This window comes from Lichenostomus cassidix, chromosome 15 (genome assembly GCF_008360975.1).
Source record: "Lichenostomus cassidix isolate B80296 chromosome 15, HeHo_3.0, whole genome shotgun sequence".
Classification (NCBI taxonomy): domain Eukaryota; kingdom Metazoa; phylum Chordata; class Aves; order Passeriformes; family Meliphagidae; genus Lichenostomus; species Lichenostomus cassidix.
The window spans coordinates 9,715,456-9,743,284 of NC_139496.1; the positions used below are offsets into that span (position 1 = coordinate 9,715,456).

Sequence of the window (27,829 nt, forward strand, 5' to 3'; positions counted from 1 at the left end):
CACACACATTCACAAATATAAGGAGAAACATAGTTTTTCCATTGCTGGAGCATCAGCCATTGCTGCAGCTATGCTGGTTGGCACAGCAACAGGAAAGCAGAAGAGAAAATCCTCCTTTGAGACATGGATTTGTGGACCCCAAGAATTTGAGAGAGAACCTTGGAAGTGAAAGATTTGAGATGGAGGAAGCAGGAGGATGTTGGTCCTTGACCTCCCAGTTTGGGTAAGGAGGCAACCGAAAGGAAAACAGTTTCCAAGTCACACCAAGAAACACACAGTGGTGATAGTGCCCTTTGAAGCCAAGCACAAATTAATGCTGGCAACTTGTAACTGAGCCTTTGCATAGAGAAAGGAGTAGGGGAAGAGAGTGATAGGTTGGGAGCATCTTGGGGAAAGGAGGATAAGATCTGATGTGTCTGGAAGCAGCTGATAGGGCCTGGAGACTGCTGTCGTGGTCACTGCTGCAGACACATGCAGCATTTCTGAGTGTGAAGAGGCTGGAGAGCAGAGCACTGCCACACAAGGAGGCTCTCTGCCAATCCCCAGCACCAGTGGAGTTACAGCTCAGCTCCCACAGCATGGCCCAACTGTACATGTGCTCACAGTTGTGTTTGAAATTATCTGAAAAGGGTGAGGTTGGCTATTGCTGCCTATCCCCTTCCCACCCAGCTCCACTCTGGGCTCTTTCTCCCATTGCTCCTTGCCACGATACCACAGGGGCCCTCACCTGTGCCTGTGCCAGTGGAGGGCATGCAAAGATGGGGACCCTCCACAATGCCCTCACCATGAGGTATCTCCAGGCCCCTTGGCCATGGGGACAGCAGGAGGGAGGACAGAGTCCTGACACAGGCTTAGTGGCCAGCACTGACTCCCCTTCCCACAGTGAGGACCTGCCTCTGGATCCCAGTGCAGACACTGGAGTGTGCATCTGCCCATGCCCTTCTCCCCCAGCCCGGCCACCACCTCTTACAGGGACATCCAGGCTCCAAATCATTTCAACGTGCATATTTATCGCTTTCCCCCCGCAAGACAGATATTTGAATTTACTCTTGGTAAACATAACCACAGGAGATGCAAATAAGTGTTGGGGAAGCATAAAGAACTCCACACAGACAGACACACACTGAGACAGCAAACACAGACACGGTTCACCAAGGGAAACCAAGAAGTGCAGAGCACGCCCTGAGGCTGCCACCAGTCCCAATGGCTTTGCTCTCATCCACCAAGTCAAGAGGATTTCTCCTGCTTTTGCTTTGCAGCAGCTGGTGGGAGAATAAAGCTGGGGAGGAGGAGTCTAAAGTTGCAAATATCCCATGAAAGCATCATGGCAAGTACTGGCTCTGCAGTTTCCTGCAATCATCTTCAAGGAATGGTTCCAGTTGTAGGAAGTTGCAAGTCTTTCACAGTGTGAAAGGGTGGAGGGGCATGGGGACCACCATGAGGGAGGAGCAGCAGGTCATCTTGCAATGTCCTAATTGCAGCCAGCCGATAAACCTTCATGTAGGAACATCGGGGCTAGATGCTCCATCTAGGTCCTCTTCTGCCCTCTCTAAGGTGCTGATTCTTCTTTAGCTGAGAATAATCTTCAACGGGACATCATGCGAACAAACTCTGCAACCAACAACACAAGACAGCCCTGAACCAGAAGGCATCCATAGTCCCCAACCCAGCTCTCATTCCCTGGAGATAGCAGGCAGCCATAGTGAAACTGGGAATCCCCAGGCTGCCAGTAAGTCTGTGCACTCCAAAACTGGCTCTGAGAGCTCACACAACATGGGCTTTAACCCTTGCATTAGATATGGTGATAAGATCCCACTAGCAGGTCAATTCATTGCCTTGGACTCCTTCCCAGGCATCTACAGTCTTGTTTGCACAAGCGACTCTTTGTGAGACACTACAGTATTGTCTTCCTTCACTGTAACTTCAGGGAACCTTGATTTACAGTTTTGGGAACATGGTATGACTTCTTAGTAAGCTTGCCACTTCACAGAGATACCAGTGTGGGAAAGCATGAGAGTTTTGCTAGATACTGGCATTTTTGTAGAGAAAAGTTTACTTTGAAGGACTTCTTGTTTTTAAAGATACAAGTTAACTGTAAGGATACCCTGGATCTATTTCTTGACCACCCTGCAGTTTGTGAAGTCAATTACAATTGTTCAAATTGAGTGTAAATGCCATCAAATATAAATGTGTTTTCATTCTGCACTTGAATTGCCGAGGAACTAATGACTCTGCAAAGAAGAAGGTAGTGGAAATTACCCCCTTGACTTCTCCTTTTCCATTGATGGAGCTGTCCTTTGACAACTAAAGTGGTAACTCACAGAGAAAATTATACTGGGATAGCATTTCATGTATTTTAGCTGTCTAACATAATTTAGCTGTGGGAAACAAGGAGAGCTACTGTCATGTAATCAGCCAGTGCATTAGAACAACTGCAGCTACCAGATACTTTCTAGGAAGACACTGGTGGTATTCTAATATTTTCAAAGCCCTCAGAGGCTTCAGTAATTCTGAGGACTAGGACGTCTTGTCATGTAGGAGACCCAGAAATGCTGCTGAGCCAAAAGAATTACGCCAATTTTACTTTAATTCTATGGTTCCTGTACTTCATCCTTACTGCAAAGGAACATCTGGATTTCCACCAGGGAAAAAGCAGCCTGACACACTCTCACACCCTCCATCTCTTATATCTTCTTAGCTCTCTGATGTCAACTGCTTCCTTGCCAGAAACCCTGAGCTCTATTAATATTGCTCCTGCCACAGCTAATGGCTAGGATAGTAGCCTAACCACTCTTATTTTTCAAAGTCCTTCTGGCACGAGAAATGTGAAAAGAAATTAATTATCTCTAGGATTTAACATGACACCTCTAGATCAGATATCTGCAGTCTCAGTGAGCATGCCTGGCATGTGACCATCTTCTGGCATAAAGGCACAAAAACAAATTCTCTTTAAACCCAGATAACAAAGGTGAGCCAGAGGAAATGGGAAGGTGCAATGCGTTCTCCAAAGCAATCCAATCACCTCACAGCTCTTACAATAGATATAAAGAAAGGAAAATGCCCCATAAAACAATAGCAGGCTCAGCATGTGTGCACCAGAATCTGCTTCTGTGTGACAGTTTCTATTTCATACCATGCTAGAATTATGGAGACCCAACTGAAACTGAGATGCAGCAAGAGATGATACACAAATGAACAATTCAGCGGACTGAAAAAATGAAATTTTTTTCTCCGTACTTCAGAAACCTGGGCCCTGAGCATGCAAATCTTCCACTTCAGCTTCTGATCTGAAGCTCTGACTCACACCAGAGCAGATGGACAGCAAGCACTGATCCCTTCTCACCTTCAAAATCAACACGCCCATCTCCGTTCAGATCCACGTCCCGGATGATCTCTTCAATATCCCGATGACCCACCTGCTGCCCTAGAAGTTTCTTCATGGCTTCTCGCAGCTCACTGGTGCTTATCTCCCCATCACCATTGGTGTCAAACTGCAAGTACATGAAAAATACCAGCAGGGGAAATACAGTGAATGGAAAGAGATCTTGCTCTGGGTTGGTTTGTGCATTGTCCTGCTCCTGATTGCCCTATATTTTCTCCACTCCTTCCATGTCCCTCCTTTTCCTCCTTTAGGTGCCTTTTGGATCCAGTCTGTCTTTTCTCCTCAGAACCCCCTTGAAAATGCTGTGTCTGCACCAGCTTTCCTCTTCCTTGCCTCAAGGGCTCCCTTATATTAGTAATGTTCTCTCCTCCTCCCTTATTCCATGTCTGACTGGCCTCTTTCTAGGTCTTCCACTGTGCTGCTCTCTCCTTCTTCTCTTCTCCTCTCCAGTGGGTCTTCTCTCTTTCCTGTCTTGTGTTGCTCACTTCTCTGGGGGCACACAGAAGGGATCACTCACCTCTCTGAAGGCATCACGGAGTTCTTTTACACCAATCATGTCTGCAGTCTCTGCTAGAAGTTTTGGTCCCATCAGCTCAACAAAATCTTCAAAATCCACATGGCCACCCACTTAGGACAAGATGAAAAATTGTGTGTAAGAACTCCAAAAGTCAGCCAAGACCAGCACTCACTGTGCACTTCCGCGTGCCCCAGAGAGCACCTGGCTCTCCAGGACGCAAAGCACAGAAGGTGTGGGACAGTGGAAGGAAAAGCAGAGGTAGATTTACCCTGTGTTTTCTGTATTATGAGCAAGGCAGAATGAGCCCAAGCTATTCCATTCTAGGCTGCCATGGACTGTCACATCCTTATTGCATCATGTACTACGTATTAGAGGCCTGATCGTTCTAGTGCTTATAGCAACTCTCTGCTGCGCCTGTGCCAAAGGGCACGGCAAGGGCACAGCATGACGTTCCTGCATGGCCTGGGCAGTGCCCTGCAGCAGTGGAGTCCTGCTCCATTACAGCAGCTAATGCATGTCCAACTGTTTATTCATTGTATTAGTTCTTTTACTTGTTAGTACCCTGAGAGCTGTCAGCAACACTCTCAAATTCCCAAGCACTCATGTGCCAGGGTTATCAGCTCCTTTTTTGAGTGACTGGTTGTGTATGTCACAGCTGTTTTCCTTCCCTTGACCAAGTAACTTGTCCTTTTAACATAATCCTGTGTCAGAAATAATATGCACTAAATATGCTTTTCCCCGCCTGGCTGAGGGTGATACCCTGCACTGCCACAGATGAAAGGTGACAAAAAATGAAAGACAAGGTGAAAGACAAGGGGAACAAACACAGTTACAGTGAATCAGACGCGTTTGTTACATCTTTCCATGACTGCAGCAGATGCTCCCATCCCATGCTGCCAGCACAGCCTGCTCACAGCACATCCCCCAGGCACACAGCAGACACACAAACAACCACCACAGAGCAACAGCCCATCCATCACCCATCTGATCAAAGCATCTCCATCTTCCCAGGCTTGCTCTTCAGTCTTACACCATCAGACTACAACTTCAATGTGACAACACATGGAACCTGTGCACCAATGTCTGACTGCCCACATCAAGGGCAGTTTTATACCTGACAACATAAGCATGAAGGACAACCCTTCCACTCACTGTTCCCAGATATAGCACAGTCCACACAGTCCCTTTGATAAGCAAAAACAAAGGTATTTGACTTCTAGGGACTACAAACAAACAGGAGAGATGATTGTGAGTGAAAACCAGAACCAAAAGAAGAGAGGGGGAAAACCCAAAAGAAAACAGGCAGCCAGAGACCAAGATGCAATGATGCAGGGCACAGTAGCAACAGGCAGGTACAGCTGGGTGTGTATTACTCACAGTTCATGTTGATCTGCTGGGAGAGCTCTATTAGCTCCATCTCAGTAGGCATGTAGCCCATGGTCCGCATGCAGTTCCCCAGGTCCCTGCAGTTAATAAACCCATCCTTGTCTTTATCAAACTCCTTAAAGGCTTCTCTTAATTCTGTGGGAATGGAAGAACAATATTGTCAGTGACAGCTTGAAATACTTTTTCCAAGAAACCTCCCCAGAATCAGCAGCACTTTATGAAGCAAGACTCTCTAAGACACTCAGTATTTTCCCACCAGATCTCCCTGCATGAGGCAATGACTGGAGCAAAGTTAAGCTCTTCTGTCAGCAACACTGCTGACCCATTCATTCAGGAAAGCTTGCTTGGACTACAAGTATCACAAACTGTTCAGTGCTAAATTGTGCTCCCTAAAGAAACTGCAACCAGTAAGTTTTTCCAACTTTTACCCCTGCACTCTATTATGTATTGCTCACTGTAGTGATCAGCAGGTAAAACAGCTTCCTTGGAGCCATATAATAGTATCATGCTCTACAACACTTTCTGTGGGAGTTGGGGGGGGACAGCAGTTCCCTAACAGCCAATATCCCATTACTTATCCTCCCACCCTGAAGAATCTGGAATGGGTGCAAATTCCTTCACAGTCAGCACTCTTACAGTTTTATATATTATTACTTTTGCTGGGGTTTCCAGAAATTATTCCAATAAACATTTCCCTTGATTCGTCCCAAATTATTTTAACTCATGGGGGCCAACATGGAAGGGCCAGCCAATAGGTTTTCACTGAGTAGGGAGAAAGGGGACACAGAATGAGCAACAAATTTTACCTTCAATTTCCTCCGGACGCAGTTCTCTATCCTGCAAAAAGAGAACATGTTATGTTAAAGACATTTGTTGGCCACAAACATAGTTTCAAAATAGCACTTGTTGGTACAAAGAGCTCTGGGACAAGCCAGAAAGTGAGAGAAGAAACAAGAAGGTGATGACATGTTTAATACCATCTAGCTAAGAAGGTTTCCCAGCTCTCCTTCCCAATGGGAGGGGTGTTAACCTGTACACTTTTCTCGGGAAGTCACTCTCCCTCTTATCTGGTGGACAGGGGGATGACAGATGGTCCCTGAACAGAGTAGACCTGGACCAACACAGCAAGATGTGTGGCCTCCCCACCTGATGCTACAATTGGCACCTTCATGAAGCTCCTACATCATTCCCTGGCACCAAGCTCTGGAGCGGAGACTGTCCCTGCAGCAGCTATGATCTCCTCTAGAGCTCTGATTGTATTTTTATTGCTGCTCTTGCTGACACACACAGATCAAAACAGCTGGAAGCGGTTCTTGTAATCAGCAGGTCTAGACCATCATCTGCTTAGATCACTGCTTGATCTCTGTCCTTCTAGCAGGACAGCAACAGCCATGAGCTCTCTCACACTCAATGTCCCAATGTCCCAGTCTCCTACAGTCTATCCCCACATAAAGGTAGGAACTTCCCCATTCCCTCCAGGCTCAACTCCATATACAAGCATTTTGAAACCAGGCATGAAGGCAGACACACAACATATACATCATCAAGGTCATCTACAAATGAAACAGGACAAGGATTCACCATGTTCAGGAAACACTGGAACTTCAAACATCCAATTTGAATTTCTTGGAAGAAGGGGGAGGATATAAAAGAGTATAGGAAAGTTCCAACACTGCACCAGGAAGAAGAGATGAGCATGGAAATGCACTGCTTTCTGGTTTAAATGCCCTTTCTAATTCCTCTCATGGCTCCCAGGCAAATCCAAAACATCTGAGAATTTGGAAACACAGAAACACGATCTCTTTTGTCGTCTCACTCTTGGCTTTCCCCCTCAACCGTGGGGAGTTTCTCCTTGCCTTCCAGGTGTCCTCCAGCCTCACCACATGTCCCTGGAGATGGTGCCTTTGATCAGTTTCAGAAGGATGATCCTTTGCTATTTAACCACAGGCTCCTCTGGAAACTCTAATGGCAGCTGCTCAGAGCACATAGCAAACTAGGACACACACTGGTTTACGTCTGTGCAGGAGTGGGCTGTGCCAGAGAAATGACCAGCTTGCCACTCATAACCTTCCCAGAGGCATCTCTGTGCTGGATGGAACTGTCAGAGCATGCTGGCTCTGCTGTTTCATCCTTCACAGATCTGGTATTGTCAAACATGTCATCCCATTTGTTCTGCTTTCATCAACACCAAGTAATAAAACAATTCAAACTTTCTAGACTGGATGCAAGAGGCGTAATTGCCCTCCTGCCTTAGATAAAATAACAGAAGAAAACCACCCATGATCAGTTCCAGCGCCTTGTGCACTTTATTCCAGAGACTGCAAACACTAATCCCTGGAGATAGTGGCTGGGTGCACAGCAGGTGCAGGGCTGTAATTGCCAGTGCCTCAGTGCAAAGGGTGCCATGACTCACCCGCAGTAGCTGTTGTCTTGTGAGAGTTTGCCAGGGCAGGACTCGGGCCTTCCTCCAGCACAGTCCTCACAAGACCATCCTCCTCCTCCCTCACTGATGACCACGTTGCATCTGACATCAGTGACACTTGTCAGAAGTGGGGGATTCAGCACCGGCTCTAATTTGCACACCGAAGCACTTGTGTTTGCAGGGCTCTGAGCAGATCTTTGCACATGAAGATTCTGCCATCAGAGAGCCACAGACTGCAAATGCAGAAGGAGGGGGAGGGTTTATGTTCCTCCAAAAATCTGACTCAAGTGATAACTAATGTCATGAAGAGGTTTTCTGTTTTAAATTTGAAAGAAGATCCCCTAAAATGATTAAAGAGTAAAATTGCTTGGGATGAAATAGGCTGAACCACTCTAAAGCTTTTGGAGAGCATATGGGAAGAGGAATAAAACTGTTCCAAGAATTTAGATCCCAAATATGAGCAGAAATGACCCCCAGAGAATCGATTATACATAATGGTCTTACCCTCATTCAATTCTGTTCTATGCACAATAAATCCTGTTGTTCTAGAGAGTCAATAAAAGTTAAGCTGTTTATTAGATGCACTTATTCTACATCAGGGTACTTGGAGGCATCACTAATCCTATTTTGGAGACCTCTTAGGGTACAGTGAGCTTCCATGGCCTAAGCAGAATGGACACCTGTCCAGCTGTCCACTAGGGAGCTGGACCTATCTCCTATGACCGGTGGCTCTGTGCAGGTCAGCAAGTGTGCTTGTCTGAGAGTGTGTTTCATGTTTCAGTGACCTGGCTCAGGGACTGTGTGATCACTTAGTGGCTGAAGGTTAGGAAGAACAAAAGCCCTTTGATCAACAGTGACACATAGTGACTCTTCTTTGAGTTGTTGGTTGAAGAAGAGGTTTCAGAAATAAAGACCTACTTGTCTCCTACGGCTGTAGATGACCATATCAACACACATATGGGGGTGAGCTTTGTTTCACCACACAAATGTGGAAGGCACTGGGTGAATATCTGGGTGACAATGCACCTATTCACTCACATATATCCATAAAAGGTGTGTTAATCATGTGTTTCTGTTTGTCTTTAAATTCATGTTACTTTAGGAGTAGAATGTTTGGGTGCAAAAATATGTTTTAGTTATTGTAAAGACACAATATTGGGGTGCATTCATACAAGCATATATTTTTATTTTTTGCATACATTGGATGCATATGAAGACACAGTTACAACAGGTGTGACTGAATGAATAGATGTGATTTTGCTATTTCTCTCTCTCTGTGTAGGAGGGTAATAGCATTTGGTAGCCTGGCACTATTTGCAAATATGAGGACAGCCTGATGTTCCTCGGTTTAATTGGCTGGGATTGCTGCAGTGTGAGGCTGGGAATGACAGTGTACAAGAGATTGTGTTTGGGTATCTTTGAGGAGACAGCTGCCTGCTTATTTCTGCCGGTACTAGTGTGCTCACTGTGAACTGACAGGAGCAGTATCAAATATGGATAGCTTGTTCCCAGTACAGATGCCCTGACTTGCATTTAACTGGCTATTTAGGCCTTAAATGCTAATTTGAGCCACTGGGAAGGAGAGGTAGGTGTCTTGCTGGAATAATAGCTTTGAGCACTGGACTCTTCCTGAGTCCATATGATTATGCAAGTCCTGAAGTCCTAAGACCTTTTCCTGAGTCCACATGATTATGGCTACTTGAGCGTAGGCTCGGATTCCATAGCTGCAATTTTAGAATCCTCCTTTCTCGGTGTTTAGGCACAAGGGTATCTGCACATCCCTCAAGTTAATCATTTGCCTGTGATTCTATTTGCACTTGGAGCTGAAGCCGGGATGCTCGAGACACATGGCTGGGGGTTACAGGCTCCATGCAGACGGAGCAAGGGGGCGACTCCGCATCCCCAACTCGCGTCCACGTGGCTTTGTGCGTGTCTCGCCCGGCTGGGTGTAACTTACGTACAGGCTGCCTGTTTTCTGCGAAGCCCTTCCTCAGGAAGATGCATGCTGGCCCCAGCAGGTTGTGCATGACGGCGCAGTTCTGGGCCAGCACCATGAGCGGACCCTGGTACTCGCAAGCCGACGACCCCTCTTCGCTCGTCTGGACAGCTTTATAGCTCGTCTTCTCGTCATGGCGGATCTTCCCAGCCAACCAGCAGCAAGCAAACAACACAACAGAGGATGTTACCTCCCCATCTCGTTCCTCTGAAGTTTTTACTGAACCGCCTCGCAGAGACATAATTGCTAAATTTCCTTCATCTGGTGCACACTGCGTCCCCCCCACCGGTCTATGAGGATTTGTACAGAAGCAGTAAGTCCAGGAGTTCACTTTCAAAAGCTGACAGAAGTACAACCAACCACGAGAGTTTCGCTTTGAAATTACATCAAACTCTCAGCACTGCTTACATCTACCCAGACACAGCCCAACGCGCCACACTCCCACAATCAGCCCCAGAGTTAACAATGCCTTGAATGAGCTGCAAAGGACAAGCACATCCCAACTTAACAGTACGTGTGCCAGCCCGTGCCCAGGGCAAAGCTGCCTGGCCAGGGCTTCCCCAGGATAATAGGCAGAGCCTGCACAAAGCCACTGCACAGGCTCCACATTACATTTCAGCGACACAGCATCATACGCTTTATCACGTTATCAGAAGACCGTTCACAGCATCCAGTGGCTCTGCCAACTGCAGGCTCGCCCTGCCTGTGCTGCTACTAATTAGTTGCATCCTCACGGTTTCAGGCACTTACTGCCCTGGCCTCTTCTAATGGCTGACAGTCCCAAAGTGGAGATCAGGCATGGGCACATTTTTCTCTGTTTGCATTTGCACATTTTCCTAAGTACACATGTCCTGCTAAGCTAAGGCTGCAGAACAGAATCCAGCACTGGATTTTATAAGGAGGCACTGCTTTCCTTTTATAGAAATGCATTTCCCTGGCTCTGCAAAAAACCACTTATCCTGATATTCCCATGCAGCTATAAAAAGCCAACACAACCCACAGGACCCTTGGTTTTACAGAATAAACATTAATCATACATCAGATTCCTCTTCAGGGATGATTCTACTTTTACAGCCAGTGTTCCCAGGGGCGATCAGAGAAGCTCCGTCAAGTGTCATTGTCTCTATTAACCCTTTCCTTAAAGCCTGAGGTACATTTCAGGCTAAAAGACCAGACACAAACACCCCCCATTCACGGTTGTCTGAGACTATTGTATCTACTTGCTGTGTCTGCCATGTGCTATTACATTGCACGCATGGTTTGTAGTTTGCCTTTTTGTACACAGTCTTACACCAATCTGCTCATGTATAATGTCATGTGAATATCAAGCATCAAAATAAAAACAACTCAAAAAGCAAGCCATGGAGAAAGAAAATGATGAAGCAGAAAAGCGTTTTCATTGCAGTCATGGATGAAAAAGAAATCTGTCTCTGATTAATTCTGACACACAGGACACTTGTCCTTAAAAAACTGGAAGATGAGCATCCATCCATGAATGGCATATTACTAGCTCAGCTAAATGTCAAGGCATCTGTGTTGAACTACATAGCTTTGTGACATCAGTGCAATGTATTTTCAAAACTATCAGCTTTATTTCCTAGCACATTTTTCAGTTTAATATACCAAATAATATGAATCCCTTAAATAGCCCACATCAGTTCTGTGTTTAATTCCAGTGAAGCCACATGAAGGATGCAAAGCCCCACAGCCCCAAATGTTTGTTTGCTGACCCTTCCAGTCAACAGTTTATTACCAAGCTATAGAGCAGTACCTCATAATAGTCATCCCATTATTTCTCTGTCTCGATAGAGGTTGCCAGTTTGTCAAAACAGTTGCCAAAAGCCACTGAGGATTGTGACCAGACAAACTGCTGCAGTGCCAGAACACCAAGGTGAATGGTTCAACAAGATCCCAACAGGGCCTCCCTGCGCTGCCACTGCAGGCAGGATTTATGGCATTCAGTGTTCCTTCTGCCAGCAGTGTCACAGGTTCTCCTGCAAATATCCACTAAAGTTCCCTTCAACATGTTCCTCCAACATCAGAGCAGAGTGGGGCAGGGAGCTGTGATATTGATATGGGCAAAGAAATGTCAGCCACCCACTAGAGGGCAAACAGCATGTTTGCATGCCAAAGAAAATGCAAGGGTACAACTGGGAAGATCAGGCTTCCCCAGTCCCTTCCCTGAATGGAGGACCACCACCCCTCCTGGGCAAGTCCAGCCCTTGGCTGTGTCTGACTAGGAGATTATGGAGTGGGAGGAGACCTGGTTGATCTAGATATGGCCCAAGTGGTGGAGAAGGGTGGCAAACTGAAGGATCTGGATGCCAAGGCTTTTAATTTCTGCACAGCAGAAGCATACCGAGAATAATTTAATTTTCCTGCCTGCGTGTCAGAGGGACTTTGCAGAACAGCAAGCTGAGACGGGCCTCCATCCCAACTGCAGTGTCTCTTGAAGAAAAAAGCAGCCAGGATGGCTTCCACAATCACTGGGGGGACACTGTGACAATAGGAAACTGAAGCTTCCAACAACAGACATGGAGTCAAAGCCCAAACAAGCAAGATACCCTGCTATCAGCCAGACCCAGACCAAGACAGCTGGTGCCTGGGAGTGAATCTTAAATTTTAGGTTGAAGTAATGTATTCAAGAGTTCAGACTGTCACCTAAGAGCAGCTTTCACACACGTTGTCTGCAGTCCCTCCTCTTTTACATTTCAGCAAAATGAGCTTGCTCAAGGTAAAATCTGAGAAAAATTACTGGGATCACCAAACAGCCAAGTGAAGTTGTGCAGTGTTCAGACTGATCTGCAAAGTCTCCACTATAATCATGTGTGTTGCGATCAAAAGAATGGCAGAGTACCAGGACCTATCAGGATGACTGTGTGAGGCCTTATTTCGTAGCTCACTAGAGTGATGTCTGAGAAATTCTCTAATTCAGCTTTGCAACTCTTCAGTCCTGACATCCCAGGTCTTGTAACTAGGCACAAAGTGAGTTATTCAAGGCAGCTTTTAGGAAAGAAAGCATAAATTACCTAAAAGACTGACGACACAGAATTTACAACTTCTTGAATCTATTTTGATTCAAGCAGCCTGGCTACATGTCAGACTTTAATTGCAGTCGCCTTGAACAGCTGCAGCCAACTCCTTTTATTCCAAGTTGGAGGCGACCTATAAGCAACCAAGTTGGCTTTTCATATTTGTAACATTTGGGTGAACCTCAGCTACTTCTACACCTCCCTGCAGGTCACCCTGACCTAGGGACTGGTCTTAGCACTGCGTAACTGCTTGGTGATTAATTCCCTCGTCAAGTATCCCAGCTCCCCCACAGCAGCACTGTGCCATTACTGGCTTTGTTTACAGCGGCCAAGATAACAAGCAAATTGTGTTTCTACACAGAAGAGGCAAACATCCAGCCAGAAGAAACACTCAGCTAGGGAGGTCCCCTCCCAAACAGCTCCCTCCCAGAGGAGCTTTCCCAGGTGGCAAGTCTCCTGGATGGGGCATGCTGATGGCAGTGGTATTTCACTGTCGTCGGGGTCTCCACGGAGGCTCCTCATTGCAATACTTTGGATGATCAGTATAACTTTATCATTTATGGAGAGTGAACTGTATAGCTTTTTGCTGAGCTATTAGATTTGCAGCAATGCCAACTGAGAACCATGTGGCTGACAGGTACAAAGTGCTGTAAGATCTTCCTCAGTCAAACAAGAAATGTTTCTGGGGCATGTCATTCCCATTTCAATCCAGTCCCTAACAGCAGAATTATTACTGAATCTAATTTGTCCTGGGACCACTGTAAAACCTCAGCACAGAGCAGACTGTGGGCTGAAGCCTAAACAGATACACGTGGCAGCTTGCAGATGAAGTCCAGCTGGGCCCAAGCATGTCAACACACGGGCCATGCCAATGTGCAACATGATGCACGAACACACAGCCAGGGCCAGTTTATCCACTCATGAACAGCTGCATGGACAAAGAGAGCACAGAGAAAAACATGCTTCTGTACCCAAACACATACCAACAAAACTAATTGTGTGCATATGCAAGGATGGATAGACGTAAGAACATGCGCATGCCTACACACAGAACTTCTGTGAGGACACGCGCTAGCTGGTGAGCACACACAGAGCACCATACAAGCAGGCGTGTGTGTGTGATACACAGAAATTCCCCCCTTATGCACTCACAACAAACCTGCTCAGGCACTTGGGATGCCCCTATAGAGACGTAAAGAGCTAAGGACACACACATTCCTCAGATGGGCTCAGAGGTGTGCATACTCTTACACACCAATGGCAACATGTGATCCTTCACATATACATGGATATATGTCCCTACACCCATGACACATTGATTACTCATGCAGGTACCTCTCAACTGAAGCACGTGCACGCGCACAAACTCACACATACACACACACACACATCAAGATGCCCCAACAGGAGTGTGCCAGCACACTGTGCACATTGACAAGCACATGGCTGCAGGTACACAGAGGAGAGTTGTACACACACAGCAAGCAGGTCACAAGCCTACACACACACACTTATTTAGACACATTACAGCTCTCAGCATCCTGCGATGCTGAGACTCTACTGGCTGCACTTGCATGAGCAGCTCTTACAGAAGAAGTCTAGTGAAGAGAGCTGAACCCTTCATACTCATCTCTGTGTTTCTCCCACCTCCCATTCCCATCTGCCCATGAGGTCACCCATCCCAAGAAGCAGGGCTGGAAATGCACAGCACACTTTGGTTCAGGGAACGTACCTTTTTAGAGAGGTTTCTCAGTGGAGACTTCACACAGTTGCCCATAATATGTTGAGGCTGCCTTTCCGGTAGACTCGGTTATAAAGGAACTGAAGCAATTGATCCCATTAAAGGTATTCCTTGGGAGCAAAGCAAGAAAGGCAGCGCCAGGCAAATCCAAACAGCTACTGGCTGCTGGGGCTTTCCCTCTTCAGGGAGCTTTTTCTCTCTCTGCCTCTCTCTCTCCGTATTTTACTTTATGTTCACTTTCTTGAAGAGATGAAGCAGGAAGGAGAGGGAGGGGAGAGAAACAGACAGAAAGAGAGGGAGAGAGAGGGAGAGAGAGAGTGAGTGAGAAGGGGGGAGAGAGGGAGGCGGGTGTATAATCTACATCAGATTAATGTTCAAATCCCTCCCACCCCCCTCAATGTGCAGGCAAGATTGTTTCACTCATGGGAGAGGGCTGTTTCAGAGAGAATTAAAACAGAGAGGCAATGCAAGAAGTGATTTCAGTGATGAGTTCAGTGAATCTAGCTAGTTTGGGTCCACGCAGCCTCTGAACACTGCATCCCTACCCACCCCCCTTCTAACTCCTCTCAGCTTTTCAATCACCACAGCACTAGGCTGGCCAGAAGGCAATCCACTTAGGGGCTTGGAGCAGTCCACAGCTTGTTTCGGAGCAGAAATGGACCATTTATCTGGGTGGGACCTGTTTCAGCTTATAACTACCAGCAGACTTAGAAGTGTCTGATTTTTCCTGTTACGGTAGAAGGAAGCCTGGAGACAACAGTCCTGGGACCCTACAATACTCTCAGCCCCAGGACAGTAATATTTAACCACAAGGGAGAGACCTTGAGCTAATCTTGCAGTAAAGTTTTTCCAGCTTTCTGCAAGTAAAAATCAATTGGCAGTTTAACTTGCACAAGTCTGCCAAAGATGGGCTCCCACCTGAATCGTAAATCTGAACAGCCCCAGGTTAGATAACGTGAAGCAAAGAATTTCTGTGTCAGATCCATTAACTCCATTTGCAAGAGCCCAAATCCTGAAATAAATAAGAGGCACCTGAACCTAGAGCCAGCTCTAAACTTTGGACTTAATGCCTGTAGCATAGAATAATGTCTGAAAGAAAAGAGATAAGTTCCCAATACATTTCCAGATCTCAGACTGAGCAAAAGACCATTCAGTCTGAAAAGAGATTTGAATTGCATAAAAACCACATCATTACACTCAGGCAACAGGATCTGAGCAGGATAGTGAATGCACCTTTAGCTATGAAGGCACCCCAGCTGCAGCTCCACAGTGATAAGTATGAAGAGCTACCTCCTTCAAGTACTGTGGAGACCAGGATGATACTGATCTTACACCGTGTTATGCAGCAGGCTGGTTGGATGCTCAGGTGTTCACCTGAAGGATTTCACAGCTTTGTTTGCAAGTGTGGCTCCAAACAAAAGCTTCTACAAAGACCTGCACCATAGGCTGAGTACTTGCACTACACACTTTTTGTGAAGGAGCCAAGGACTCACTCTCCTGGCAGCTCTAGGGCTGTAAGTCAGAGAAGGATGAACTGTCAATGTCACAACAAAGCAGGGATTTCTCCTTCGACCCTGATGGTGCAAATTAAGTATGACTCTAAGGTGAATCAACAGTTGCTTAGAGCTTAGAGGCTTTTTCCACCTAAGGAGATGAGTTTAGGAGTCCAGTAATGACCAAAGACCACAGCTTCTCCAGTTCCAGTCACAGACAGAAGTGCATGGCCATAGAGGATGGTGTTTCTTGCTCTTCCTTGTACTAACAGCTTCCCAAGAGTGAGGGCAGTGGAACAACCTCCCCTCAGATTTCCTCAATGCCTTCTTCTCTGAATGGCCTGGGTAGGAGCTGCACAAAGGTCCTCAGGCTCTTTAAATCAAGAAGCTTCAGCAGCAGATGCTGGAAGACACCCCTTGTCTGCTCCTTGTACCCAGGGCTGACTGAGAGGGGGAGAGATGGGAAGACCTCCATAGCAGAGCCCACCCACATTAGGCTGAGAAGCGAAACTCTTCCTAAGCTGGGCCTGTCTCCCGCTGTCACAGGAGATGCTGAGGAAAAATACACTCACTCCCTGGGGGCTGTGCCAGCCCTGGGCCTTGCAGTGGGGGCCTTTGCAGGAGGATGCTGAAACCTCCAGCTGCTCCAAGGCTGCCATCTTCAGCCCTATTTCTCTTCCCCCTCTTAAAGCAGCTAATGGGAGGCTGATCTAACCTCCGACAAAGTGCCAGTCATTAATAATGTCCTCTGTCAGCTGGAGCCATTCCCCAGGCTCCTTGTTTATTGACGAAGTGCTTGTCTCCCTTGAGCAGAAGCTGCCACACAGCGAGTGAGGCGCCTGGACTCCTTCCCGAGACAAACGACTTCAATTCCAGAGCAGAGAGGAGAGAGAATTGCCTTTCTGCTGCTAATGAATCTCTCCCTGACAGGCAGCACGGAGGCCAGGAACACCCGGCAATTGAGAAGTGCCCATTCCCCCATTCTCCCACAGAGAGGGAGCAAAGCAAGGGAGTCAGACATCTCCTGCCAGAAAAATCCATCACAGTCCCCAGACTACTGCGGGACAGCTTTGGAATACAGCTGTGGAGTGTGTCTTACTGAGCTCTAAAAGCCTCTCAACAAAAGTTGAGATGGTCAACCTCTGAATACTAGCTTGTAGCAGAGCATTCAGAGCCAGCCCCTGTGGCACATCACCGCGTTTGCCTGCTCTCCAGCTTTTCTTCCCTGCAGTTACAGGCAGCTGCAGGAAACACGCAGGGCAGAATGAGAGGGCTGAGCCCTGCTGCCAGGCTTGGCAGGGAGTTCACAATCCAGGAAGGGAAGAGGCAATGGGAGGCCACTTGCACCAGGTTTGCAGCACAGTCACAATACTTCAACTCTGTAAGAACTCTAGTGGAGCTGCAAGGGGCCCAAGAGATGGGATCATCAATAATTTTTTTTAAATCTCCTTATTTACCCTGACTCTCATAAGAGCAATTGGGAAGCACACCACAATCTAACAGAAAGACCCTGCTGAGCTCTGAGAAGGAAAATCACTCTCTACAGTGGGATCTTGTTCCCATCACCACCACAGGCAGCTTAGAGATAGGCAGGAAAGTGGAGTTGGCAGAAAGGTCATTAGAAGATTAGGTTAGAAGGAATATATTTTCTCCCTCCCTCCAACTGAGGCTGCTGTAAAAGAACAGGATGCTGAGAATAAGTGTGTCAGAAACATTTGTGTGTAGGTGCTGATCTGTGGGTATGCCTATATCTGGGGTAGTCAGTATGCATGTGGGAGGGCTGCACATGCATGTATACTGGTTTTCCCACACTGTTCTTTGTGGCAATCACACTGTTCTTTTAAGGTTTGGGTCTCTGTTGTAAACTTTCTGAAAATCAGTAGGAACTTTGTGAACTATGAGTCTTGCTGCTGTTCAAGCATCCCTCTCTTTCACCTGAGGTCCAAGGCAGAGAGCAGAGACCTCAGTGGATGAAGCAAGGCACAGAGCAAGGTCCCAGCTCACAGGAAAGAAGCATTTGGCACACTGACTGACCTGAGCACAGGGGAGGGAGAAGGCTGGGTGACTTGGCATTGAACAAGGAATGATTTAGGTGCTTTAATATGTCTGGATACTTTAAAAAGCAGCAGTGCTGTGCTTTGGGCTGGCACCTTTGGCAGAAATGCTCATTTCATAGGAAAATGTTGGAACCAATCACAGCTAATCACTTGGCAGCTGCCAGAAACTTCATCCAGTGGCAGCAAATATTCAACAGACACAACAGAAAGGACAAAATCAATCCAAAACTTGTGATTGCTCATCAAGCTGTAGCTTTGCTTGGCAAAAATTTCCAGTGGAAGTATGGATTTGTACAGGGACTGTTCAGATGCTAGGCCTGTTTCAGTGCACAGTCCTTCACATGCTGAAACATTACATCATTGTTCTCAACACAACATAAATACTGCGACAGGGCAATGTCAGTAGGTAGTGGGAAGTGTATAGTAAAGCAGGGAAATCTCTTTCCTAGCATCTTTTCACTGAAGTCCATAGTTCCACTAAGAGCCCACTGAATGCTACAGACATTTTTTATTTTAAAATACACCAGCTTACTTGATTTATCCTAACAATTTTTGTTGTACTTTTTCCTATCCTAGAGTGGAGAGTGCATATATAGATTAGTAGCTTTCAAATCTGCTTCCAATCACCCTTTGTCAGGTGGCTATAGATCTGTATTTTACAAGAAACATATATTTTCACAAGAAACTGTCTTGTTTACTGAATGACCTCAGAAGAGCCTAAGTATTTGGATTAGGTAACATTCTCCTGTTGCCAGTGCTGTCAAGGACCTCATTTTGAAGCTCCCAACCACTGGAACATGCACCAGCACTCTGAACTTCTGCAACTGATTTCCCTTTCTTCTTCTGCGTCAGCTCCCAAGTGCTTTTGCTGCACATTGAGTTATGTCTTTTAACCTCACATGAACCTTGGATAGTTCCATATGCCAGTCAGACAAATACAGGTCCATCTCAAGGGGAAGCACCAGCAGGTATTGGTGGATGCAGTCCAGATTCTCATCTAGGGGGAGGAATATTTCTGCAGAGAGTTTGGGAACTTTCTTTGCTGTCAGCTGTTCCAGGCAGAAAGTGTTGCTGACTCATGCTGTGCATAATATTCTCCTCCATTAGAGCAATTGGATCATAATCAATCACAAACAACAGAATGTTTATTTAAAAGACCAAGGATATTTTCTATCCCTCTCAAGGTAACAAAGCCTGGACTGCCTGTCAACTTCTGTTTAGAACAGCTCTGTCTGTAAATAGCTGTCTTCATTCTCTGTTAGATGAAAATAGATGGGAACATGCCTTCTCCTGACACTTTCCCTGCATATCTGATCCAAGTATTTTGCATTAGCCCAACTTCCAAGTTCCTACGCAGGAGATGAGTTGGCCAGAGCACAGTGTGCTGTGGATATTTGCTGATGATGATCCTGAAGATCATCAATGGGCTACAAAAGGACAAGTACAAGCTCGACAGCTTAGAAGCTGCTGTGAGGATATGTCACGTATATGGAGTACAGAAGTTCTTTAAAATAAACCTTACGTGGTCCCTTGTCTTTGCTCTAGAATATGAGAATTTTGTGCCACTCTGTCCAACTGGGACTACTGCAAAAGCAGTTAATTCTGCCTGGCTCCCTCACCTCTTTCAAAATAAGAGGGACAGGGGGTCATAGTTTGGCTGGCACACTGAGGTGCTACCGAAAACACAACTGATCATCAGATGAGCACAGGCCTAGAAACCCGTATCAACCAAATACTCCAAACCAACCCCGCAGCATTATATGATATGCCACCCTAAAACGGAGCTCTGCCTCACTTCTAATTTGAGTAAGGCTCGGACAGCACCTTTAAGATGGCCAAACTTTGTATCCCAGGTCTCTGGCTATATCTTTACACAGCTTGAGTTCTTATAAGAACACAGCTGTGTTCTTATTTCAGCAGAACACAGCTAGTGGTTTTCTACTTCCTGCCTTCAACTGCTGTGACACGATGCTTCACAACGTTACACTGTTGCCTGTTTCCTTCCAAGAGCAGAGAATGTATTTCGTCTGTGTGGGATGAAACAATGCTGTGTATTCTTTCCAAAGACGGTTGCAAGATGCAAAGTACTCTAGGGGAGGAATGGGTGGAAGAAATATTAGAGTGTTGCTAATGTCTTGATTCATGGATAGCATTGAGTTCATGGTCTTATGCTGGTGCAGAAAGCTAGTAAATATCTAAATATGACCAGATGACAGCTCTTTGTCTTTATTTTTAAGTGGGACGTTTGATTGAAATTTGAGGATTACTCAGGTTCATGGGCACTGCTGCTGCTCTCTAAGGTCACAGGAATGTCAGAGGATTATTGAAAGGGAGCCCAAAGTTAGCTAGGCGTCTTTTACTGAATGCACACCATATAGCTGCTTGTTATTGGAAATCAATACAACTCATGGACTCATCAGGGAAAAACAGTTACTGAAGCTGGAATGCTACAAAGAACCACAGCTAATTCAGCTGACAACCTACAGCCCAGACACTACATCTAAGGCTAAACTTCCCTGACATGGTGTTGAAACCCAGAACTGCATGAAACAAAAATCAAGGTGGTAATGCTTAACAAAATGGACAGTGGGCTTATATAACTGATGATTAATTTGTCATTGAAAGCTTTTTTCTCTCCAAAGATAAGCTGAATCTAACCAGAAGGTTTGTGTATTTCAGTGCATTAGATAGATCATGCTGCTGTATATTTCATGAACAGAATATTTAATGAATGTTCTTTTAGCTTGGTTTTATTTTGATGTCTTTCTATAGCCTTTTAAAACAGATTTGTTTAAAAAGTAAATCACGGACAAAGATTAATGTTTGCTGGCAGACCTACTGCAGGCAGGAGGCTTATCCATTGCCCCTTAGTGATTCTGTATGTCTGGCTCACATCCCTCAAGCTCTTTACAAGCTATAAATGTGATAAACTTTTCTCCAAGCTGAGCAAGGGGGAACCAAATGGATATGATCAAGTGGAATACTGTTTCTCTGTGTCTGAGTTCGTTACATACAAAAACATCACACGTACCTTGGAAGGTGTGGCAGATGTCAGCAGGCAGGTGTGTACGCAAACGCCGACCGATGTTTTAAGCAGAGGAATGCATAAGCGTGTACAGAGATGGTTGTGTAGCCACACAGAAGATTTAGCAGAAGCTGCACGAGCAGGCTGTGTGTACATAGACAAGACACGTATATGAAGGCTTTATATGTCAATCTACATGCATGGACATGGGCTGTGGCAACTCATGCAGGGATGGAAGCACGGAGGCCGTACGCAGGTACCCGGAGCCCTGTGAATACGCACGTGAGAGTGCCTCTCGCCGACATCACGGCAACAACGGAGCTCTCCCCGGGTGTGACACACTCACCGGGCGGCCCAGAGACCGGGCATGCCCCGGGCGCCCAGAGCGCGGCGGGTCCGAGCTAAGGCGGCCCCGCCGGGCGGGGAAGGGCCCCGGGACGGGGCGGCCGGGCCGCGCGGGGGCGCCCCGGGGCCGCCGCCGCTCCTCTGTCCCGGAGCCACGCAGCGGAGAGCGAGGGGGACCGGCCGCCCGCAGTGCCGATCCCGGGGAGCCCCGGCGGGGAATACTGCCGTCCGCGGGAGTGTCCCCTGCGGCCACGGGGACTCCCTTCCCCCTCCGCCTTCAGGGACCCTTTCGCGGCGGGTAGAAGCCTGAAGAGGTGCCATAAAACACGGAGGAAAAGTCGGTGCAGGATATGGCATTTCTTCGGGTCTTTTCTGCCTCCTAATCTGTGCACCCACAGATCTCGCTCCACACCAGCGAGCCAAGACTGTGCCACGGGACCAGCATCACTACGGCAGTCAGTCATAAACCAGAAGCCTGTTCACCCCGAATTACTGTGCCGATTTAACAGTTTAATGAGCAGTTTAGTTAGAGACTGTCTCAGTTTGTCACGAGCCCTGACATGCCACTGCTTCACCTGCCTTACAGGCACAACACAGCACACGAACACCTGCAAACCCAGACCTTTCGCCTTCACCTTGCCACCGCACTGTGTGACACGTGAAAGTTTCCATTGCTGGCGTCACTGCTCCAGGAGCAGCCCAACGCGCTGCAGCCTCCCTCGCTAATACACAGGGCCAACTGAAAACTTCCATTACTGAGCCAGGAGCCACTCTGCCTTGGCAGGGCTGGCCAGGGCTTCCTAGTTCTCCATGGGTGGAGCTCCAAGAATGGTTCCGATGCACTGACTGCTCTTGGGCAAAACTCCTGCTAGAATCAGCACAAGCCAAAGACGTTGGAAGGAGCTAAGTCATCTGGCAGATGAGGAGACCAGAAAGGTGAGAGGCTGGACAAGGCACCTTTTCCCTACATGCTCTCGGTTAGTTAGAAGAGAATGTTCTTGACACATGCTTTTCACACAGGAAGCCTGGGGACACCTTCTGCCCCAAAACGGGGCCACTTCTGTCATCCCAGTTTGCTGTAAGGTCCATTAAAACCTGTTAAGGACTAAAGCTCAAGAATAAAGGAGGAAGGAGCAAGACCAAAAAAGGAAAATTTCACCGGAAATGCCGAAAGATTCCTTTCCTATTTTAATGGTAATGGGGACGCTGACATTAAAGCAGGACTGGGAGATGGAGAAGGAGAGGCTTTAAACTCCCTGTACAAATAGAAATACAAAAGCTCCTTTGGCCACCGTGCTAACAGCAAAGCCCTGTAAATATTTCATGATTCTCTACGGCAATTGTTTGGCCCCTTTGATCCCCATGCTACCAGAGGCAATTGACAGAAAACTGTTGGGGAATCACTTCACTGAAAAATTTAACAGTCAGGCAGGGTGTGAAAGCTAAACGGCTCTGAAAACGTTCAGGTCTTACATGGCAGGATCGCTTACAAATTAATATTGCATAGCAAATGCCCGGAAAAAGCTTTTCTTAAAGGTGCCAGCTAGGCCAGTGCTGAGGCACAGGAGGAATGAAGTGAGGAGAACCGGCGGGTCTCTGTGCCGCAGTCCCCGTACAGAACTGTGTGGTGAGCCCGGTGCCAAGTGGCTGCTGCACCGTAGGCACTGCAGCCACATCACCGCTGCCCCAGGAACGCCACGAAACTTGCACTGCAGTCCTGCTGCCACCGCACTGCTGTCCCAGTCTCTATGCTGCTGTTGCTGTTGTTGTCACATTAATAAACTGTATCTTGCTGCCAGGCTGCCACACCACCACCACCACCCCAGCTACCGAGGGGTCACCACTCCTCTGCTGTTGATGAACTGTGATCTGTAGCCACATTATAGACACTATAGCACCCTCACGCTCTTCTGCTCTGCAGGGGTAATAAGCATGCTCCCTTAAGCTTCACAACACTCTTTTGCCACTTGACCACTCCAACACTATCCTATCAGGCCAAAATCATATGAAACATCCTCCTCACGCTCCCTTTTCTTGCCACTTTTTCCCTTTGCTGCATTATCATACACACATCCCTTGCCAACTACACCTGAGTCAGAGCACTGCTCTCGCACTGCATTGAGCTCCTGCCACTGCAGGGCCACTTCAAAACACTGCTATCCCATTGTCCCGCATAAAACCAGCCCGTACTCACACTGCACTCTGTCACCAGGTAAGTCTGTGGCGTTGTCCTCGTGCTAACTCACAGCTGTGCTTCCAAAACTGCGGCATGGTGGTAATACTTCACTTGCTGCCTTCTGCTACAGCGGATGGTGCTGTCAGATCAGCACAGCCCTTTGCAAATATCCCACCAGAAGTGATCACTGCTGCATAGAATGGCTCTAGTCTCGAATATTGTATTACTACATCAGTAGACTGCTGAACTCTTCTGTCAGCTACAACACTCCACAATTATCACACCCGTGCACTGCCAAACTCCTACCGCATGGCACCAGTATCACATCTCTGCTCGGCCCCAGGATTCCATTACCACACCACTGCATTGTCAGTGCTGTGTTCTCCAGGCACTTGGAGCTGCACGCACTGCATCCTCACCGAGTATAAACTCCCCAGCAGAGTGCTCATCTGCAACTGCTGCGCCAAGCCAGTGTGCAAACATGTCATTAGGCTAAGATGACATCCTGGCTTATACTTAATGCATCATTACACTACCCTACTTTTGTTAATTCGTGTACCACTCAATTACAAAATGGTAAAATATCCTAAAAGGGTATTATTGCTTAATGGTATTAGAACATCAGTGCACCAATGTAGCATAAGCATAATTAATAAAATATCACTGCATTCTGTATCCTGGCAGTATCTTAGCATTCTCCTGGAGTACACACCCACAGTGCACTATATTGCTGTGCTAGTTATATAAACACGGCGCTTCTTCCTTCACTCCGTCTTTTTTTGTGCACAGCTACAAATCTGTCTCCCTCAGACACAGCCCTCTAGTCCTGAATTGCTCCTTTTTGCTGTTACTGCAATAATGACATCCTCCGTGGAGTCATCCCTGCAATCTTTTCTGTGTATCTGACTGTACCACTGTAGTGTCTGTATCTGTGACCACATCACTGCACCACCATGGAACAGGGTGATGATGTTCCACATCTGTGGAGCTGGGACAAGATATACTGGTGCTGCTGGACCACAGTGCTCTGCTGCTGCGGATATGCATCACTGTGCTCCTCTCCTATGTACTGGAAAATTACTGTTTTAACTGTTTCACAGTGGGCTGTGTGGGCTGGAAAGAAGTTCTCATATTAAATAAATTATCTGCTGATATGTTGCTGTCTCTAATTACAATGTGGAGCAGACTAGTGTTACAGCACCTGCAGCCTCAGACTGCAACCCTGGACACTTCTGCATCTATGACCCTGCCACAGTCCACCTGGGGTCTTGCAGGTGTAAGTCTTTGCCTGTCTCAAACCTTCATGCACATTTTTACACAATGCTGGGCATTTATTTCTTCATTCATGGAAACAAAATTTGTATAATTCTGAACCATGACAGAATTTCCGTTCATCTTACCCCTGGGCCTTCATGCATCCCAGGATTTTGATATCACTAAAAAAAAAAGCTTCACATATCTCTGTAACCAGCTCTTTGTGTATCCTAAATTATAGATCCCTATCTTGTCCCCTGTACAGGGGGATCTACTACAGCCCACTCCTAAAAATCAGTCTTAAAATCTCCACTAAATGGTCATTCTGTCGTAGCTACTTCAAAGAAAGCGAGAGATGAATACAGAGAGAAAAGGGAATAAATAACACTATGCTCTAAATGAAAGATGCTGGGGTGTGTGTGTGTGTGTGTGTGTGTGTGTGTGTGTGTAAGCACTGGTGCAATGTACCCAGTGAAAAAGTGAAAACTAGAATTGTATTTCTGTCATTTCTGCAAAAGGCATTGTTCAACACCACAGATAAATTTTGCTAAATCTACGGCTTTCAGAAGTGTCTTTTGACACTGGAATACCAGCAGCAGAGCAGGTAAAATAAAGATGCTGTTCAGGAAAGGACTGAGTTCAAAACCAGAGAAGTTTCTGTGAGTGTGAGACCTGGCATGGATTTGTTTGTATTTTTGACACTTTGGGGACATACAACTCCATAGACTTAAAATCGCTTCTCAGATACATCTTCACTTCCCTCAGAACTACAGCTTAAGTCAGAGCTAAGACCATGGATTTCAAAGCCTGGTACTCAAATATTGCTTTTTTTAACCTGGTTAAGCATCAATCTGCTGACTAGGCTCCTCCTTATTGTTACAACAAAATTTTAATCTAGACTTCGGGTGCACCATTGGCATGGGGAGGATAATACTCATTTTGAGTTAAACACAATTGTAACATTCCTAAACAGCAGACTGTCAGTGAGGATGGAAAACTGTTTTGCTTTGGAGAGAACAGATGTGCTTCGATTTTTATCTGGAGAAGTCAAGATGAACAGAAGTAGACAACACTCCCAGATTAAACATACGGGTGTATCACCTCCTTCCACCCAATCACAAAAATTTTTCTAATTCTCTCAATAATCTCACTCTGAATGGACTCCCTGCAAAGCCTCCCAAACACACATTAAAATTAGAAAGAAAAAAAAAAAGAAAGGAGGAAAAGACTCAATGATAACAAACTCCAGAAATCATAGTTCTGGTTTAATTGATGATTTACAGGGCTGGAACTTAGCCACCCAGGCTACTGGCTTGTATCTATAAGTGTGCTTCTGGAAGATTGCAGTTCCATTAATCTTCCCAGAGATTACATCTTCCAGTAACATCCCTCGATGTCTCTAAAAGAAAATTTTAAGCTAGTCTCCCTCTGCCTTTTCATTTGTAGAGGGTAACCCTGTTGGGTAATTTCACTACCAGAAGCAACTAAAAGCGACAGCTTTGTACCGAAAGAGCTTGCAAACACCAAAAGCATCTGTTCCATCCTAACATAGTGACTGGGAAGGCTTCGGAATTGGGTCAGGATTTTTTTTTTGTCGTCCTCCCCACTACCTTCTCCTGACAGCTTCTGCCATCAGAAATGATTCATATGCTGATTGTACAGAAATGTACCATAAGGAGATGTAAACAAATACAGCAAAGCAAGGCGGGGAGCCAGAGAGATGGAATCTAATAAGTAAATAGCTTTTAAAAATCCGCTTCTCTGACTCTCACCCTCAGCAGGCATAGCCACAACTTCCCCCGGCGACAGAGAAAGCACCGGCACTTCCCCCGTCAGCACCACCGAGAGCGCCCTCCGCAACGCCCGGCGGGGCCGGCGGGAGCCGGGGGCTCTGACCCGCGCCCCGTCCCCGGCGCGGAGCCCTCCTCGGGGCCGACCCCGCAGCGCACCGGCCGTGCCGCAGCGCCGGGAGAAGTTCGGCAGGGGCGGCCAGGAAGCAGTGCATTTACAGCTGCGGGCTGCGCCCCGGGGCGCGGGGGGCTCCGGAGCAACGAGGTGGAGGTCCGTGAGCTGCAGAAGGAGGGGGGCCGGAGGTAAGGCGGGTGGAGAGAGGGAGGGGTGGGTGGCGAGGGGCGCTTTGCCCCTTACCTGGCCGAAGACCGAGCTGAGCATGGGATGCAGCTGCTGGATGAGGGGATCCGCTTCCACTGACCGATCGCTGCCGCTGGACTTGGTGGAGCACTTGCTGCTGGATTTGGACAGAGGTGAAGCGCCTTCCGAGAGCTTCAGGGACTCTCTGCTGGACCTCTGCCTGTGACTGAAGAAAAAGTCCTCCTCTGCCTCCTCCCCATCCCTGTCTGAGAGCTGATGCTGGTCCTGAGGGTGACCGTGGCTGGCGTGCGGCGGGAGGTGGTGATGCTGCCTGGATGTCCGCACCGGTTCCTTGCCGCTGCCTCTCCTTGGACCTCCTTCCGCCGGCTCGGGCTGGCTCTCCCCCCGTCCATGTGACAGCTTCCCCGCGCCCCTCGCTGCGTCCTCCCGGGCGCCCGGGTGGCAGAGCGGCCTGCGGGCACTGGGCTCCCCGGGGAGCTGCTCCTGGCTCAACTCCCTCCCCATCTGCCCGCCTTGTCCTTTGCCGTCCCGGACGCGGCTGCCGCGGGGCTGGGGCTGGCCGCCCGCCGCCCGCCGGCTCCCCGCCGCCTTCAGCAGCGAAGTGCGGGACTCGCTCTTCGCCATGGAGGAGCCGCTCATCGCGGGGCCGCTAGAGCCGCATCCCCGGCCGGGCGGAGCGCTGCCGCTGCGGGCAGGGCTGCGGCGCGCCGCTCACGGCATGTCCTGCGGAGACCCGCTTAAATCCCGCACCGCGGCCCATGTGACAGCGCAGACAAAGGCCGCGGCAGGGGCGCTCCGGCGGGGGCTGGCGGGCACCGTCCCCCGCTCCGGGGCTCCCCCCCCGCGCCGCCGCCGCCGCCTCTCCAGGTGAGCCGGGGCCTCCCCCGCCGG

The 27,829-nt window shown here is 47.6% G+C and overlaps 1 protein-coding gene across 3 annotated transcripts; it reads right to left on the reverse strand.

The window, feature by feature from the left end:
- Positions 1-990: 990 nt before the first annotated feature.
- Positions 991-27,829, reverse strand: CABP1 (calcium binding protein 1). 3 transcript variants are annotated; one of them, XM_085076071.1, is made up of 8 exons: positions 26,975-27,112; positions 14,468-14,716; positions 9,669-9,845; positions 6,092-6,122; positions 5,277-5,420; positions 3,900-4,009; positions 3,344-3,491; positions 991-1,611 (listed from the first exon to the last, which is right to left on the reverse strand). In XM_085076071.1, exons 2-8 carry the CDS (start codon positions 14,510-14,512, stop codon positions 1,586-1,588), a joined length of 681 nt encoding a protein of 226 aa, XP_084932197.1. In that variant the 5' UTR covers positions 14,513-14,716; positions 26,975-27,112; the 3' UTR covers positions 991-1,585. The 3 variants fall into 3 exon arrangements, with proteins under 3 accessions (XP_084932197.1, XP_084932195.1, XP_084932196.1); XM_085076069.1 differs by lacking the exon at positions 14,468-14,716 and having other exon boundaries at positions 26,975-27,829; XM_085076070.1 differs by lacking the exons at positions 9,669-9,845; positions 14,468-14,716 and having other exon boundaries at positions 26,975-27,827.